Here is an 18109-nt window from a genome sequence, read left to right as displayed (position 1 = left end):
CAGATTTCAATCTGACGTCAGCACCAGTACATATACCCGTGCAGGAAGCTCTGCTCTTCAGTATTCTCACAAAGCAATTGTGGATATATGTATGTCTGGATAATTTGATTAACTTGGTTAACTTTGTTTAACTTGAATAATTTGAGAAACGTGATTAACTTGAACCGATTGACGTGGACTATAGCTGGAGACCGCCAGTGCCCTCAACCGAGAAACGCCGACACCCGGTAACTATGGGTGTCCTAGCTGAAGGGAAGCGTGGCTTACCCGTGTTTGTCTTGCTCTCGGGAATTGACACCCGAGGTTTTCGTGCATAGCGGCAGCCGTGGGCGGGATACTGAATCCATCTGTCTACACTAAGGAAAACGAAATTATCAGGTAAGTAATTTCTCCATTTCCTAGCGTGTAGCAGATGGATTCAGGACCAATGGGATGTACAAAAGCTACTTCCGAACCGGGTGGGAGGCTGCCCGTGGCCCACTTAGTACTGCCCTTGCGAATGCTGTGTCCTCCCGAGCTTGAACATCCAGGCGGTAGAACCTGGCGAAGGTGTGAATGGAGGATCATGTCACCCCCCGACAGATCTCGGTGGGTGACAGCATCTTTGTTTCCGCCTGGGCTGAGTGGAATGGGCCTTAACTTGTAGCGGTGGAGGCTTGCCTGCCTCTATGTAGGCCGCCTTGATTACTTCTTTGATCCAGCGGGCTATGGTTGCCCGCGAGGCCGCTTCTCCTTGTTTCTTCCCGCTGTGAAGGACGAATAGGTGGTCCGTCTTTCATACAGGTTCCGACCTTTCCAGATATCGGACTAGGATACCTTCTGCCGACGTTAAGGTGGCAAAGACGGCGAGATTCTTCCAAGCCCTTGTGCTCGTCTGGAGATGGTAGCGAGATGGTTTGGTTTAGATGGAAGTGAGAAACCACCTTTGGAAGGAAGGAGGGGACAGTATGAAGCTGTATGGATCCCAGTGTGAACCTGAGAAAGGGTTCCCAACAGGATAGTGCTTGAAGTTCAGAGATGCGATGGGCCGAACATATTGCCACTAGAAATATGGTCTTCGAGGTTAGTAGTTGCAGAGACAGACCACGGATAAGTGTGAAGGAGGCTCCCACTAGGAAGTCTAGTACTAGATTGAGGTTCCATAGGGGTACTGGCTACCTTAAGGGTGGACGAATCTGCTTGACCCCTCTCAGGAAGCGGGAGACGTCCGGATGAGATGTTAGGCTAATGCCTTCCACTTTGGTTCTGAAGCATGCCAACACGGCCACGTGAACCTTGATGGAGTTGAGGGACAACCCCTTGTATAAAGACAGCTAAAAGACAGGAAACAGAGAGTAGGATTAAATGGACAATTTTCTCAGTGGAAGGGAGTGGACAGTGGAGTGCCTCAGGGATCTGTATTGGGACCCTTACTTTTCAATATATTTATAAATGATCTGGAAAAAAATACTACGAGTGAGAATCAAATTTGCAGATGACACAAAATTGTTCAGAGTAGTTAAATCACAAGCAGATTGTGATAAATTGCAGGAAGAACTTGTGAGACTGGAAAATTGGGCATCCACATGGCAGATGAAATTTAATGTGGATAAGTGCAAGGTGATGCATGTAGGGAAAAATAACCCATGCTATAATTACACAATGTTGGGTTCCATATTAGGTGCTACAACCCAAGAAAGAGATCTAGGCGTCATAGTGGATAACACATTGAAATAGTCGGTTCAGTGTTCTGCGGCAGTCAAAAAGCAAACAGAATGTTGGGAATTATTAGAAAGGGAATGGTGAATAAAACGGAAAATGTCATAATGCCTCTGTATCGCTCCATGGTAAGACTGCACCTTGAATACTGTGTACAATTCTGGTCGCCGCATCTCAAAAAAGATATAATTGCGATGGAGAAGGTACAGAGAAGGGCTACCAAAATGATAAGGGGAATGGAACAGCTCCCCTATGAGGAAAGACTAAAGAGGTTAGGACTTTTCAGCTTGGAGAAGAGACGGCTGAGGGGGGATATGATAGAGATGTTTAAAATTATGAGAGGTCTAGAACGGGTAGATGTGAATCGGTTATTTAATCTTTCAGATAATAGAAAGACTAGGGGGCACTCCATGAAGTTAGTATGGGGCACATTTAAAACTAATCGGAGAAAGTTCTTTTTTACTCAATGCACAATTAAACTCTGGAATTTGTTGCCAGAGGATGTGGTTAGGGCAGTTAGTATAGCTGTGTTTAAAAAAGGATTGGATAGGTTCTTGGAGGAGAAGTCTATTACCTGCTATTAAGTTCACTTAGAGAATAGCCACTGCCATTAGCAATGGTAACATGGAATAGACTTAGTTTTTGGGTACTTGCCAGGTTCTTATGGCCTGGATTGGCCACTGTTGAAAACAGAATGCTGGGCTTGATGGACCCTTAGTCTGACCCAGTATGGCATTTTCTTATGTTCTTATAAGCCGTCCTGTAGGAATTCCAGGATCGTGGGAATTTTGGCTGTCCGCGGAAGATGTCATGGTCTTCGCACCAGGCTTCGAATATTCTCCATATTTGTATGTAGGTTAGCGATGTGGAGAGCTTGGAGCAAGGTGTCAATCACTGCCCTCGAGTATCTGCTCTTCAGGCGTGTCCTCTCAATCGCCAGACCATAAGAGAGAATAGAGTTGGGTCTTCGTGGAGGATCGGGCCTTGCTGGAGCAGATCCATGTGTGGAGGTAGAGGGAGTGGGCTCCCCGTCACGAGTCTTCACATGTCTGCGTACCACAGCCTTCTTGGCCAGTCTGGGGCCTCTAGAAGTACAAGTCCCTTGTGGTACTCTATCTTTCGGATGATCCCGCCCAGTAGTGGCCACGGGGGGGGGGGGGGGGAGGAGGAGGCATAGAGCAGGTCTTCCTGTGGCCAGGTTTGGACGAGGGCATCGATCCCTTGGGATTGTGGTTCTCGTCTGCGACTGAAGAAGTTGGGTGTTGGATCGGGTTGCCAGGAGATCCATGGCTGGGGTTCCCCAGCAGTTTACTATCAACTGGAAGGCTGTGGTCGACAGCTTCCATTCCCCTGGGTCTAGACCTTCTCTGCTGAGGTAATCCGCAGTGACGTAGTATTTTCCCGCAATGTGGGAGGCTGAGATCCCTTGCAAGTTTGCTTCCACCCACGCCATTAGGGAATCTATTTCCAGGGACACCTGTTGGCTTCTGGTCCCCCCCTGGCAGTTGATATAGGCAATTGTTGTGGTGTTGTCCGACATGACACTGACAGATTTGCCCAGGAGTCTGTGACGTAACCATAGGCAGGCTAGTCTGACCACCTGGGCTTCCAGTCGGTTGATGTTCCACCCCGACTCTTCCTTGTTCCATTGCCCCTGGGCCATCAGTTCCTGGCAGTGGGCTCCCCACCCTCGTAGGCTCGCATCCGTGGTAAGCAAGACCTAGGTTGGTGGAGATAGATAACCTTACTCTCTTGCTTAGATGGTCTTCTTGTAGCCACCATTGGAGCTGGTTCCGCATTTCCTCCGGGAGCTGGAGGCGAATGGAGTTGTCCTGGGACATCGGGTTCCATTGTGACAGTAGGGAGAGCTGCAGCAGTCGCATGTGGGCTCTTGCCCCCGGGACCACTTCCAGGGTTGATGTCATGAGGCCGAGGACTTGGAGATAGTCCCACACTTTGGGGCGGGGACCTCCTAGCAGGTTTCGCAATTGGTTCATCAGTTTTCTTCTCCTTGTCTCGTTTGGTGTCGAACCAGACTCCCAGGTATTCTAGAGATTGGGAGGGCTGCAGACAGCTCTTGTTTATGTTGATGAACCACCCGAGGCTCTCCAGTAGAGTCTTGACTCTGGTGGTCGCCTGGTGACTTTCGTCTCGAGATTTTGCCCTGATCAACCAATCGTCCAGATATGGGTGTACGAGGATTTCTTCTTTCCTCAGTGTCACCGCCACTACCACCATGATTTTGGTGAACTTGCTGGGGGCTGTGGCTAGCCCGAAGGGTAGCACCCGGAACTGGTAGTGGTGGTCCAGGATCATGAAGCGTAGGAATCGTTGATGCTCATAATGGACTGGAATGTGCAGGTAGGCTTCTGACAGGTCCAGGGATGTAAGGAATTCTCCTGACTGTATTGCCCTTATGACCGAGCACAGGGTTTCCATATGGAAATGTGGTACCCTCAGGTAGCGGTTGACTGACTTGAGGTCCAGGATGGGCTGGATCGTTCCCTCTTTCTTGAGGACGATAAAATAGATGGAACAGTGCCCAGTATTTTGTTGTTACGTGGGCACCGGTGTTATGGCCTTTAGGGCGAACAATTTGGCCAGTGTGGTTTCCACTGCTGTCTTCTTGGCAAGGAGATTTCACGAACTTGTCTGGAGGGAGGTTGTGGAAGTCCAGGTAGTATCCCTCTCGAATGATGGTTAGGACCCACTTGTCAGCTGTTATCTCGATCCATCTTTGGTAGAATAGGGCAAGCCTGCCCCCTATGGCTTCTTCCTGTGGATGGGTCGGCTGATTCTCATTGTGGGGTGCGGCTGGCGCCTGTGCTGGAGCCGGCTCCCCTCTTGTTGTGTTTGTTCCGAAAGGTCTGGCCCCTGCCTGTGGGGCGAGGGGCTTGGTATGTACTCTTATAGGGTCTGAAGTGCTGTGATCCTCTGCCCCTAGGTAATTGGGGAGAGGGGCGTTGGCTTCTTTTGTTCTTGTTCTCCGGTAGCCGAGGTACTGGGGATTCACCCCATTTGTCGGCTAACTTCTCCAGTTCGCTTCTGAACAGGAGGGCTCCTTTAAAGGGCATTCTCGTGAATTTAGTCTTGAAAGTCGCGTCGGCTGACCAACTTCGGAGCCAGAGTTGCCTTCTGGCTGCCACTATGGGTGAGACGCCTCTGGCTGAGGTGCGTACCAGATCAGAGGTTGCATCCGTGAGGAAGGATACCGCTGGTTCTAGAGCTTCACCCGGCGTGGCGGCGTTCCTGGTCATGGATAAGCAGGCGCGTGTTACCACGGCACAGCAGGCAGCAATCTGTAGTGACATAGCTGATACGTCGAATGACTGTTTAAGGATGGATTCCAGACGTCTGTCCTGGACATCCTTGAGTGCTGCTCCTCCCTCAACTGGAATGGTAGTGCACTTTGGGACAGCGTAGACCAAGGCGTCCACTTTGGGGAACACTAGTAGATCTTTGGCTGAGGATTCCAGTGGATATAGGGCTTCCAGGGCCCGCCCCCTTTGAAACTGGCCTCCGGGGCTTCCCATTCCAAGTTGATCAGCTGTTGTACGGCTTGCAGCAAGGGGAAATGGCAGGAGGCCTGACAGAGCCCTTCTAGGATAGGGTTCGTCTTTGTTTCCTCTGTGGCACTTGTGCCTGGAATGGCAAGCTCCTTCAAGCTAAGAGCCACGAGATCTGGTATCTCGTCTTTGGAGAAGCGCTTCATGGTTCGGTAAGGTTCCGTTCCTGGAGGTATTTTCCCTTCTTGATTCTCATCCGAGGTGTCCGTGTCCCCTATAGTTAGGCTTTTGACCAGAGGGAACACGTCACTGGAAGGCCTGGAGGGCCCTGGGAGGCAAGGGTCCTCTGGTGGCAGATGAGTCTGTGCCATCGGTGGCGGCCTGCATGTTGACAACGTGTGTAGACCCTTAAAGAATTCTACCCAGGAGAAGGAGCCTGGGTGTAGATTAAAGGCTGCTGGTTCCCCAGGGACCCTGTTTGGGGGAGGGTCGTGCTGGGGATAGAGAGGTCCGGGGTACTATCGGTGGATCCGGATTCCTGTACTGGCTGGGGAGGGCCTTATCGCACTGTAGACACAGAGCCGTGGCCTCCTCGTGCTGCGCCGCTCTTATATGTCAGGCTGGGCAGAGGGCTTGTGCCTTGGTTTTCTTGGCCGGTGGTGCCATGGTTTTCTGCACGTAGGTCGTTGAAACCCCGGTATGTGCATTTAATGTGCGAGCCGGGAATGCTCAAGATGTGCGTGTAGGCTGGGATGCGCGCTCACTGAGATGTGCGTGCCACTGTGCGCACGTCAACTTGTGCACCCGGCACAGTTGTGCATGTAGCTGTGCGTACGGCACCTATGAGTGCGCCACTGTGCGCACCAGTAATTTGTGCGCCCGGTTCAGTTAGGCGGACAGAGCGGCGAAATAGCGTTGGTGACCACGCGAGCAAGATGGCGACCACCTCAGAGGGTCTCCATGTGGGAGGACCCTCGTATCCGATCGAGGTCTAGCCCGGCCTGGGCTGATCAACCCGATGGTGCAGACGCTGGCAGGCGATCTGTGCGGCTATCCGAGCCTCGGAGACCGGAGACTTAGAAAAAGTTTTCTACCTTACCTTGTCTTGGCGTTTCCCGGTTTCGTTCTGGGCGGTCTCTGGATGCGGGGGAAGAGGGAAGTACCTTCACTGCCGTGCTTGGTATTGCACCCACTGCCTCTCAGCCGCTCCCGTTGCCGGGGGCTAAGTCCACGCCGGGAACCGGATACCGGACCGGGCCTACCTCTGACGGATCTCGGAAATCACCTCAGGAAATCTCACTGAGGGAGGGACCCTTAGGTATCACCGCAGGAGAGCGGGGCTCGTCTGGAGACGTAAGACTTCTTCTTTGATTTGAATATTCTAACGCTGACGTGAATAGAGTTCCGAACTGCTATGGAGATGGAAAATACTGAAGAGCAGAGCTTCCTACAGGGGTATATGTACTGGTGCTGACGTCAGATTGAAATCTGACTCCGTCTCCAACTGCTATATCAGGAGCACACTATACCCATTGGTCCTGAATCCATCTGCTACACACTAGGAAATATTATTTGAAAGGGAAATTAACTGACCTTATTTACTACTTCCATACAACTCATGATAGAATTTTAATATATTGTCGCTTCTTCAATATGAAGAGTCCCAACCTGTTAAACCTTTCTTGACAGGGATGCCATTCACTACTCTCTCGTTTTGTTACCCTTTTTTTTTGTTTGGGTTTTTTTTTTTTTTTTTTTCCTTTTCTAGTTCTGCTGTATAGTTTTATTTTGAGATGGGGAGACTAAAACTGCACACAATCCTCAAGCTGATTGTAGGATGGATCCATACAGAGGCACTATATTCTTAGTTTATTCTCAATTCTTTTCTGATAAAGATCAAACTCAAAACCTTTTGGAACTTTATATAGGACAAGATGGCCAAACTCAGCCATGCAGAGTGTTTTACTTGCTACCCAATTATTTAAATGCCTGATTCTAATTAACTAACTAATTGTGCTACGGAAACTAGGGGTTCACTTACTTTTTCTCTCATACTGATTGTGAGTTAGTCTTATTGGGAACGATATTCAGCTGTAAAGTGACTAGTTAAGTTAGCCAGATATAGCTATCTGGGTAGCTTAATGTGGATATTCAGGAATGCAGCCGCACCACTGAATATACTCGGCAATCTTAAAGTTAGCTGAATAAGTATATCTGGCTAACTTTAGGATAGTCCTACAGCGCGACCAGAGTTAGCTGCATAATTTATGCTGCTAACTCTGGCCCACCCCCGAAGTGCCTTCCTTTCTCCCCCGGACTATCCCTGATTTAGGAGACTAGAATTTAGCAGCATACAGCTTCTAATATGACAGCTTTGCCATTTAGACGGATAACTTTTCAGTTTAGCATGCTTTTTTTTTTTTTTTAGCTCCTGGACTATTGACCTCATCTTTTCCTACTCTGAACATATTGTGTCTTAAGAAGCATGTTTAATTTATATTATTTTTTAATGTATTGCAATAAGAAGAGATTGGTTTCAAATAAATAAGGTTATCATGGTTTATAACTGTACGATAAATGCTTAAATAAATAAAATAATTCTCATTATTATGCTTTTTGGTTCACAACACTCTCTCAACACTGTAGTAACATACATTTGCTCTAATAACCATAACCACGTTACATATTTTGGTTGACCATGCAATCTAAACTGTGGGGGTATTCAAGGAATTGTGAACCACTATTCTAAAGGTTAGAGAAGCTCCTTCCTGAACAGGCATGTGATAGATCATGTGACCCATCCATGTAACTAAAGAGATTTGCATATTTTTGGTGAAAACGTTAATGTTATTAATCAGATATATTCTCCACTTTTAAAACTAAAGAAAAGATCTGTAAGCATAAGAAACACTAATGGACATACCTCTTGTATAATAGAAATGTCCATGGCTGAATGCCACCAGCCTTCTGTACATCGGGTGTTTGCTTTCTTCCCTTTTTTGTTCAACTCAATGGCCTGAAATGATTGTTAGACAAATAAACTGGCTGTGTAAAGAAGAAATACAATTTTTTATTTCACAAATTGTAAGTGAATTGCTGCAGCACCAAAGTTCATTTCTATATGGGGAAAATGCTTTGTAAAATTGTATCCTAAGCTTGAATACCCTAAAATAGTAAGAAGAAGAAAGGGCCTTGTTATGAAAAAAACAAAAAACAAAAACCCTTTTTCTACAGAACAGAAAAGGAATACACTTTATGAAATATGTATATATGGGAAGAGTGTGTTAAAGGACAAAAATTCACTATATCAACTGTTGACTTTTGCTACTAAAAAAAAAAAAAGCAGTTACTTTGACTGATATTTGTGTCAAGTTTAACTTATAAACTAAAAATGGTAATAACCCTCTGTAACTTTAATGTAAAAAGTGTTGTTCTTTTATTGCAAAATATATTGCTTAGTATCAGAGAAGAGGAAGGCAAAAAGATAATATACACATATCGGTAGTGCCCAATATATCAAAAGCATGAAAATAGAAAAGGTGAATGGGACACTCATTTAGGGAGCAGGGTTTGCCCCATTGACTAAAGCAAAATTACACAGATAGTATTGTTTCCATTATTTCCCCTGAAAAATATTTGCAGAGATTTGCATTTGGTTTACCTGTGAATGCTGTTTCCAGCCAAAACAATATATATAATTTTGATAATGCCTTGCTGTATGTGGGTAAAATGCCTTGCTGTATGTGGGTAAAATATACGCACTGTGGAACAACGCATAATTTTACTTGCACAGAGTGTGGGCAATTTTCAAAAAGATCATTTTCACAGGTAAAACAGCATTTTATGTGTGGAAATGGCTTTGCAAACTGCCTTCCCTACTTTTAAGAGTATTTCATTGATGGGATACTGAGAAATTACTTACCTGATAATTTCCTTTTCTTTAGTATAGACAGGTGGATCCAGAACAAGTAGTTTATGCACCTCAACCAGCAGATGGAGATACAGCAAAGCTGACATCATAGAATATATACCCCTGCAGGGACATCAGCCTGCCAGTATCCTTTGTAAACTCCAAGTGTGGACAGATTAACAAAACTCGATTAACAGATAACCATTCTAGCACTCAACCAACAGGAAACACTGAGCTCAGACAAAGAATGTATTAAAACTAGTCTAGGGACTGGATTACCACTTACCAGGAATCCCTGGAAACATGCAGCCATGCAGGATCACGCACCCCCCCCCCCCCCCCAAACAACCAAGGGCGGAAAGGTGGATCCACCTATCTATACTAAAGAAAAGAAAATTATGCCATGGGCGAGGGCGCATAATTTCTCTCTCTTAGCATTTAGACAAGTGGATCCAGAACAAGTACCAAAGCTACTCCTGAACAGGGTGGGAGACTGCCCGCGGTCCAGTCTAAACTGCACATGCAAAGGCTGTGTCCTCCCGGGTCTGCACATCCAGACGATAATACCTGGAAAAAGTGTGTAAGGAGGACCACGTTGCAGATCGGCAAATGTCGACAGGAGACAACAACCTAACTTTCGCCCATAACACTGCCCGAGCCCTAATCTGACTAGGCAACGGCCGCTGAGCATCCACATACACGGCGATGACTACCTCCTTAATCCAGTGGGTTATTATAGCTCGCGAAGCCGGCTTTGCTCTGTTTACTTCCACTGTGGAGGACAAACACTGATTCAAGTGAAAATCTAAGACCACTTTTGGTAAAAAAGAAGAAATAGTAGGCAGCTGTATCGCTCCCGGAGTTACTTGAAGGAACAGCTCCTGGCACGACAAGGCCTGCAGCTCAGACACTCTTCATGCAGAAGAAATTGCCACAAGAAACACCATTTTCAAGGTCAATAACCACAAGGAAAGGTTAAGCATCGGTCGAAAGGTAGGGCACGCTAAGAAATCCAAAACCAGATTAAGACTCCACAAGGGCACCAGTAACTGCAAGGGAGGACGATGTTTCACTCCTTTCAAGAAAAAGGCCACATCTGGATGAGCCGACAAGGGACCCCTGAAGTAGGCAAGAGCCAAGACTTTATTCAATTCATCCTGCAAAAATTCCAAAATGAGCAGGATCTTAACTGAATGAGGAAGAACCCCTCAATCTTCACACCAAGCCTCAAACACTCGCCAAACCTGCACATAGGCTAAGGAAGTGGAGAACTTTCTTGCCCACAGCACGGGTGACAATCTCTGCAGTAGAATATCCACATTTCAGCAAGCAAGCCCCTGCCACAGCTGATACCTGTGCGCTGGAAACCAGAGGAGGGTATCTACTAGGAACCTTCACAGATCTGCATACCATGGTCTCCTGGGCCAATCTGGTGCCACCAGAAGCACCATCCCCTTTTATCCCTTGATCTTCTGGACCACTGCCCAACATGGGCCACGGGGGGGAGGGGGGGAGAAGAGGAGACATATAGCAGTTCGCCCTCCAGCCACTCTTGCATGAGGGCATCGATTCCCAAGGACTTGGGATCTCTCCTGTGACTGAAGAAACAAGAAACCTTCACAGTACTAGTAGGTCCAGAAACGGAAGGCCCCAGCGATCCACTATTGACTGAAACACCTCGTTTGTCAATTCACATTCTCCTGGATACAAACTCTGTCTGCTGAGAAAGTCTGCTCTTACATTGCAAGGCTAAGATCTCCTGAAGATGCACTTCTGCCAATTCCATAACCTGGGCTATTTCCTGCGATGCTTGCTGGTTCTTGGTTCCTCCCTGTTGATCAATGTAAGCCGCTGTAGTTGCGTTGTCCGAACGTATTTGGACCGCTCGACCCTGCAATCGGTTGCTGAACCACAAGCATGCCAACTGTACCGCACAGGCTTCCAGCCGATTGATACTCCAGAGAAACTTCTGGACTCCAGCGCCCTCGCATTGTCAGCTTCTGACAGTGAACCCCCCAATTCTGGAGGCTCACATCCATCATGTGTAGCAGCCAGTCCGGTGAGCTTAGAGAAACCCCTTTTCTCAGATCTGTCTGTAACCACCCCTGCAGGTGAGTGCAGACCTCCATCGGCAGGTGAAGCCAAATCGAACAGTCCTGAGACTGTGGGCTCCAACAAGACAGCAGGAACGCTGAAGAGGATGCATATGCGCCCTCGCCCACGGTATCACTTCCAGGATTGCCCATCAGAGAAACTGTAGATAAGACCACACTGTCAGGCTTATTGTATTCATCAACAGATGCACCTGCACCATCAACTTCTGAATACAACCCTCCGGCAGGAAAACGCTGCCCTGCTTTGTGTCGAACTGAACACTGAGATACTCCAGTGACTGAGATGGCTGAAGTCTGCTCTTGGCCAGGTTTACCACCCAACCGAGCTCTTGCAATAAGGATAACATCTTGCGTGACACCGAGGCTCTCTTCCAGAGCCTTGGCCCAAATCAGCCAGTCATCCAAGTATGGGTGTACCAGAATCCCATCCTCTCAACTCTGCCGCCACCACCACCACCACCATCATAACCTTGGAAAAAGTTCTGGGCACGAAAGCTAGACCAAAAGGCAGCGCTCAAAACCGATAACGTCCCAGACTGAGAAACCTTGACAACATACATTCCACTACCTGCCTCTTCTGTGGGGAATGGCAGGGAGACCCCACGGACACATCCCGAGGAACACGTCAAAACTCCAGTTCATATCCATCTTGTATCACCTCCAGGACCCACTGGTCTGATGTGATCTTAACCCACCTCTGATAAAAGAGAGAGAGGCGATCCCCCTATCTCCTGTTCCTGGGGATGGTCAGCACACCTTCATTGGGAGGCTCAGCGGGTTCCACTACCCGAGCCTGCAACCTCGTCTGGGCTGTCTGGGGACAAAATGACAGACATACCGAAAGGGACAAGTCTTCTGAAAGGCCACTCCTCTCTAGGGTCGAAAACTCTTGGATCCCCTAGCACGACCTCTCATGCTATATAGAAGCGCGGGCATCTGCTTCTTATCCTCCGGTAACCGGGGGACTCACCCCACTTATTGGCCTTTTTCTCCAACCCAAACAAGAGCGAGCCTTTAAAGGGCAACTTCATAGGAGGTCGTATCGGCCAATTTCTCAGCCATAACTGACACCTGGACACTACCGAAGCCACTCCTCTGGCTGAGGTGCGGACCAAATCGCAGCCCGCATCTGCCAAAAAAGGTGGCTGCTGGCTCCATCACTGCCTGGAATTCACACCAGATTCATCAACCTCCTGAGAGAGAAATAAAAGGAGCAAGCCCACCAGGGAACAACAAGAAGCTATCCACAAAGTCATTGCCACTGCTTCAAATGTTTGCTTAAGCATAGCCTCAATCCTCTTATCGTGCACATCCTTCAAGGCCCCTCCTCCCTCCACTGGGATAGTCGTCCGCTTGGTGACTGCGCACACAAGCACATCCACTTTTGGAAAATGTAACTGTTCTCTCGCAGCTGGATCTAGGGGGTACAGTTCTTCCAAGACTCATCCCCCTTTGAAATTAGCTTCCGGGGCGCCCCACACAAGATCAATCAATTTTTAAATAGTCTTCATAACACGTAAAAAAACCAAGAGGCATTATGCAAAGAAATCAAAATAGAATCTTTCTTTGGCTCAGACATGAACTCAGCCCCTGGGACTCCCAGCATCTTCAGTGTCTGGGGAAACTGAAGCTAGTAACTCATCTCTATGAAAGAGCTGCAACATAGTCCTATACAGTTCCAGTCCTAGAGGAATTTCCCCATCCTCCAGGGAGTAAGGATCAGCTTCATCATCTGTGCCACCTGAGTCCTTATCGGGAAGGCCGGCCGCCGATCTAGGTGTACGTCGATGCTTAACCGCAGCATCAGGTGTGCAGGTCAACACCAGCACCTCTGACCTGACAAGATTGGTTGGGGCCAAGGACTGCACCTGAAGAAGACTGCAATCCTTGAAACAATTTCACCCAAGAAAAGGCAGAAGAATCCATGCTAAAACTAGAAGGCACCTGTCCTGTGCCCTCTGAAGTACCTTCCCCTGCTGATGAAGCAGTTAAGGGAGTTCCAAAGTCAGGCGCTCCTTCTGACACGTCTTTACCCAGGCATGCATCAGTCTGGGAAGAACCGGGCTTAGTAAAATCAGATGAAGGCAATTCTCCCTGAGCCTCCAAGCAGCGCTGGCACAAGTTAGAAGGAACAGGTTGAGCTGCCCGAATATGACAAGCAGCACAGACGGTAAGGCACAGTTTTCTTAGCTATAGGTGCCATCAGTAAGAACAGGTGACTGAAAGGAGTGTGTCCAGCTGCACTCATGCTGCAAAATAAAGGCGTCCAAAATTTAGGCAAGAGCCCTGTGCTCATGAGTGTCCAAAAACTGAGCACCCTCAATGCTGCTCAGATTGTGCATGTAGGTAAGTGTGTGCCTCATTTAGATGCCGCTACCAATTGGATGCCCAAGCAGGTGTCCAACTAAGTGTCCAAAAACCGTGTGCACAACTGGACGCTCTCACATGACAGATGATCCTGAAGAGGGCAACCTATGCAGAGGAAAAATGTGCGAAAAGGGAACTGCTGCTGCAGCCTACCACGTGGCTCACAGTGATAAGCCTAAGAGCGGGGCCTAGCCTAAAAAGGCTGCTTCAACCAGCCAGGATGGAGACTGGAGGAAGGAGAAATCCCTACAAACAGCCATCCTCTCTGTTATTTTTTTTTTTTTTTGCTTTACCTGAACTCAGCCCATCCCGGCTGAGTACAGAGTCTGTCTCCAGTTGCGGGGGAGAAGGCATATACAGTCACTGCCGTGCTCGGCTTCCTGCACCCACTGACCTTTCAGCAGTCTTTTACAGCTAAATCAACACCGGCTGAAAACCATCTACTGGACCAAGGGACTCATCCAAGGGAAAATCCAATATATAACCTCAGGAATTCTCAACTGAGGGAGGGACCATATGGTATCACCACAGGAGAGCAAGACAAATTAATTTTTTTCTCTCCTTCTGAAAACTTTAAGCAATCCCCAAGTAGGGACATAAGAACATAAGAAATTGCCATGCTGGGTCAGACCAAGGGTCCATCAAGCCCAGCATCCTGTTTCCAACAGAGGCCAAAACCAGGCCACAAGAACCTGGCAATTACCCAAACACTAAGAAGATCCCATGCTACTGATGCAATTAATAGCAGTGGTGGATACACGTCCACCATCTGCTGGAGATAGAGAATACTGGTGGGCTGATGTCACTACAGGGGTATACATATACTGTGATGTCAGCTTTACTCAGTCTCCATCTGCTGGTAGAGGTGTATAACCCACTTGTTCTGGATCCACCTTCCTAAACGCTAAGAAACCACAGTTTTAAGCATATTTATAGACTTTTTATGAAGAATTATTTTTTGAATTGCAAAACATACCAAGAGTTCTAAAATATTTTCAAGCACAATTAAAAAGTAATATACTTCCAAAAGGCTCCCAAGGGCTCCAGAATAACTCCTACTGTACACTGAGGAATTGGACATCATAGAAGGGAAAATGCATGTGGCCAGACATGGACAGTATATCAACAGAATTGTGTGCGTCAGAGGAGTTTTACAGAAACAACCTTTCTAGTGAGCTCCATATAAAGTTATCCCAGCAATGTATATTTATTTAAGGGCTTTTTTTATACCGGTATTCATGGGAATATCATATCGGTTTATAGAGAACTTAACGTATTACATAAACAAGGGAGGGGCGAACAGGGGAGCAAAGGTAGAACAAAAAACACAATGTGCAAAGTAGCAAGGGATAATATCAAATAAACAGAGGAATAACTATTATATATAAGGTATCGTGAGCATGGATGACAAGGGATAATGTATACTAATATACAAGGGTAAAAGAAACTGGACTATCAATGTACAAGGAAGCAAGAGGTCATAACTAGTAAAACAAGGGGGAAACTAATGTATACGAGCTATAAAAGTTCAGGGATAATAAGACATAATATATACTAGTATACACGAGGTATAATGTACAGGACTAATAATGAAAAATATATAAAATATGATGAATACTGTATGATATGAAAACTGTATAATAAACAGGCATACTGAATGATATGAAGGAAATTGTATAATATACAGGGCATACAGAGGATGAAAGGGGAAAGAGTAAGGAGTACGGGTGGAGGGGGCCCAGGGGCTCTATTCAGGGTATGCATGTTTGAAGAGCCATATCTTTAGCTTTTCTTAAATTTCTGAGTACATGGTTCTAAGTGGAGATCGGGGGGCATGGAGTTCCAGAGTACAGGGCCTGCAAGGGATAAGGCTCGTTCTTTCGTAGAAGAGAGGTGTAGAGTCTTGGGGGAGGGTGTACATAGGCAACCTTTGTAGGCGGATCTAGTGGGATGGTTAGAAGAGAGGAAGCGGAGGGAGTCATCGAGCCAATGGATGTTGTGAGTGTGTAGGGTTTTGTGGATAATGGTAAGTGTTTTGTAGAGTATACGAGAGGAGATAGGGAGCCAATGGAGTTCTTTGAGGATGGGTGTAATATGGTCAGACTTATGGGTGTTGGTTAGAATTCTAGCTGCTGCATTTTGTAGCATTTGGAGGGGTTTGATGGTGGTGAAAGGGAGGCCTAGGAGTAGGGAATTACAGTACTCCATTTTGGAGAAAATAGTCACTTGGAGTACAGTGTGGAAGTCATGGACATGAAGGTGGTGTTTAAGTTTTTTAAGGACCTGTAGCTTAAAGAAACAGTCTTTTAAGGTTGCATTGATGTGTTTTTTCAAATTAAGTTGTTGGTCAATAGTGGCGCCGAGATCCTGTACACTGTGTGGGAATGAGATTGGGGGGGGGGGGGGGGGGGAGGGCGGAAGAGGATCACTGCTGAGGGGTAACATTATGTTATGGCTGGGGGATATGATGAGAAGCTCTGCATGTTAACAAGGCTAGACACCCAAGTAGTATTTAAACTGGTATCAGCTAATCATGACAAAGATTCCTTAGGCTCTTCTCCCAACCAACTGCAAGCTGTAATTTCTAAAAGGGCTGAACATAGCCTGAATGGTCAGATGCGCCCCTTCACCATCAAAAGGAGAATAGATGGCCCTTATTTTGATACAACAATTTTCCAATCTGCACAAGACACGACTCAGACCCAGGCAAAATAGGGGAAGGTAGATATGGTTCAAACACAACTAAAGCATTATGTATCCAAAAAAAGAGGCCAATCAGTGGATACCACCATCACATATTGGCATTTTTCATATCTGCTCCCCTGAAATGGTGGAGAGGATGTGCCTGACAATTTAGGATATATTTAGCCCTTTCAGAAATCACAACCTGTAATTGGTGGGAAGGGAGCCTAAGGATATCTTCGTTATGATTGGTTGAGTTGATGCAGGACAGAATAGCTTGGCACCTGAACTTGGATTCTGTGTCCTGGACAAATAAATAACCAACAGGGTTCTCAAATTATGGCTGAGAACCACAAATGGGCTTGGTTTTCAGAACACACAAAACATGCAAATTGACAATAAACCAGTCACACTGTATCCAAACAAATCTCAAATATGCATTGCAGAGATCTTGAAAACCAGACCATTTATTGGGTTTTAATAATTTCACATAGATGTAAGTGTATCCTGCTACAGCAATTTATATTTACGCAATGCACACCCTTCACTGCATGAAGAAAAAGAAAAAAACATTTAGAAAAAGCATGGCATCATACACTGATTTACCACTCATTGCTATCAAATCACTTCAATTAGTATTCTCACTGAGGAATTATTATAAAGTGACCAATTTTTAGCAAGGCAATCTGTTAGTATGTACAGTGTTACTAGTTAAGTCCCAACGCCAGCTTAGAAGCAATGGAAGCGTTTCAAGTGTGGAGATTTTCTGGTTATCAGTGGATTCCTCTCCGTGCATTCCATGAATGGATTCCATATTTTATAGTATGTCTAGTCTTTTGTATGTCAATTTCTCCATTAATATATATCTACGAATCATTGTAACTTAGTATTAAATATATACATTTCTAAATTTTCTATAATCAAACATTTTATCTGTCATTTAAAATATATTGCTTGCCAGTTTTATTTATTCTATCACTTCCTACAAACAGTTTGTGATCTTGGCAGGGTTATGGAATTTGGATTGGAATTAGGTGATGATTTTTTTTTAACTGCACTGCTGATTTCTATGAAAATACTCCCTCAATAATGCTACGAGAGCAATATTTGCATGTCCTCTACCAGTTGATTATTTCTTCTCACTGAACTTTTCAGATGAAAATTATATTATCCCCAAAATGCATAAAATGTGCCACAAATAATGCAACTTTGGGTCATGGGCTTTAGGAATGCCCCCCATTTATAGTTTCTGGGGGTCGTTGTTCAAATTTATGTCTGAATGAACAGGGATCGCGATTCCTATGGCGGCCTCTTTAGGTATCTTGGGGATACATTCTAATCAGATTTTATGCAACACATTTGATTCTAAAATTTTGATTAAAGGAACATGCATTGCTAGGAAATGTATTTATTTAAGTGGATACAGACAGATATGCCTTTGTTTGATTTTTGGTAAGCGGAAATGTTAGATCTTTTAAATCTGGAATATTGGTCATGGATCAAGACCTCAAGGGGACGAAAGGTGGCATTTCCAAGAATATGGACTTCCTTTATTCAACGCCTATCGGATTCGATTAAGGGACGATTTACGCATGCTGTTTCCTCAGATACACCCATGTGAGATGGGTGTCCTCTTTATTGTGCTTCAGAGGGAGGGAAGGAGGGTGGGAGTAGGTTTGGGTAATGGAATTTGAGATTTTGAATCTTTTTGACATGAATGACTATGTCCTTGCTTATGTTTTTTGTTTCTCTTATGTTACTGGTACAAGTTGAAAAGTTAATAAAGAAATATGGGGATGATTTTAAAAGGTGCACATGTGCGTCCATATGCG

General features: G+C 46.0%; 1 protein-coding gene across 9 annotated transcripts in view; it reads right to left on the bottom strand.

The window, feature by feature from the left end:
* ZMYND11 (zinc finger MYND-type containing 11) overlaps positions 1–18109 on the bottom strand; it is a 315745-nt gene that overhangs the window by 97830 nt on the left and 199806 nt on the right. For all 9 annotated transcript variants that reach the window (XM_029588524.1, XM_029588521.1, XM_029588523.1 and 6 more), the window contains one exon: positions 8128–8220. In XM_029588524.1, coding sequence (XP_029444384.1) covers positions 8128–8220 — 93 coding nt within the window. The remainder of the gene's footprint in view (positions 1–8127; positions 8221–18109) is intronic.

This window comes from Rhinatrema bivittatum, chromosome 2 (assembly GCF_901001135.1).
Source record: "Rhinatrema bivittatum chromosome 2, aRhiBiv1.1, whole genome shotgun sequence".
Taxonomy (NCBI): domain Eukaryota; kingdom Metazoa; phylum Chordata; class Amphibia; order Gymnophiona; family Rhinatrematidae; genus Rhinatrema; species Rhinatrema bivittatum.
The sequence above is the reverse complement of the archived record's forward strand: the minus strand, read 5'-3'. Positions and strand labels throughout refer to the sequence as shown.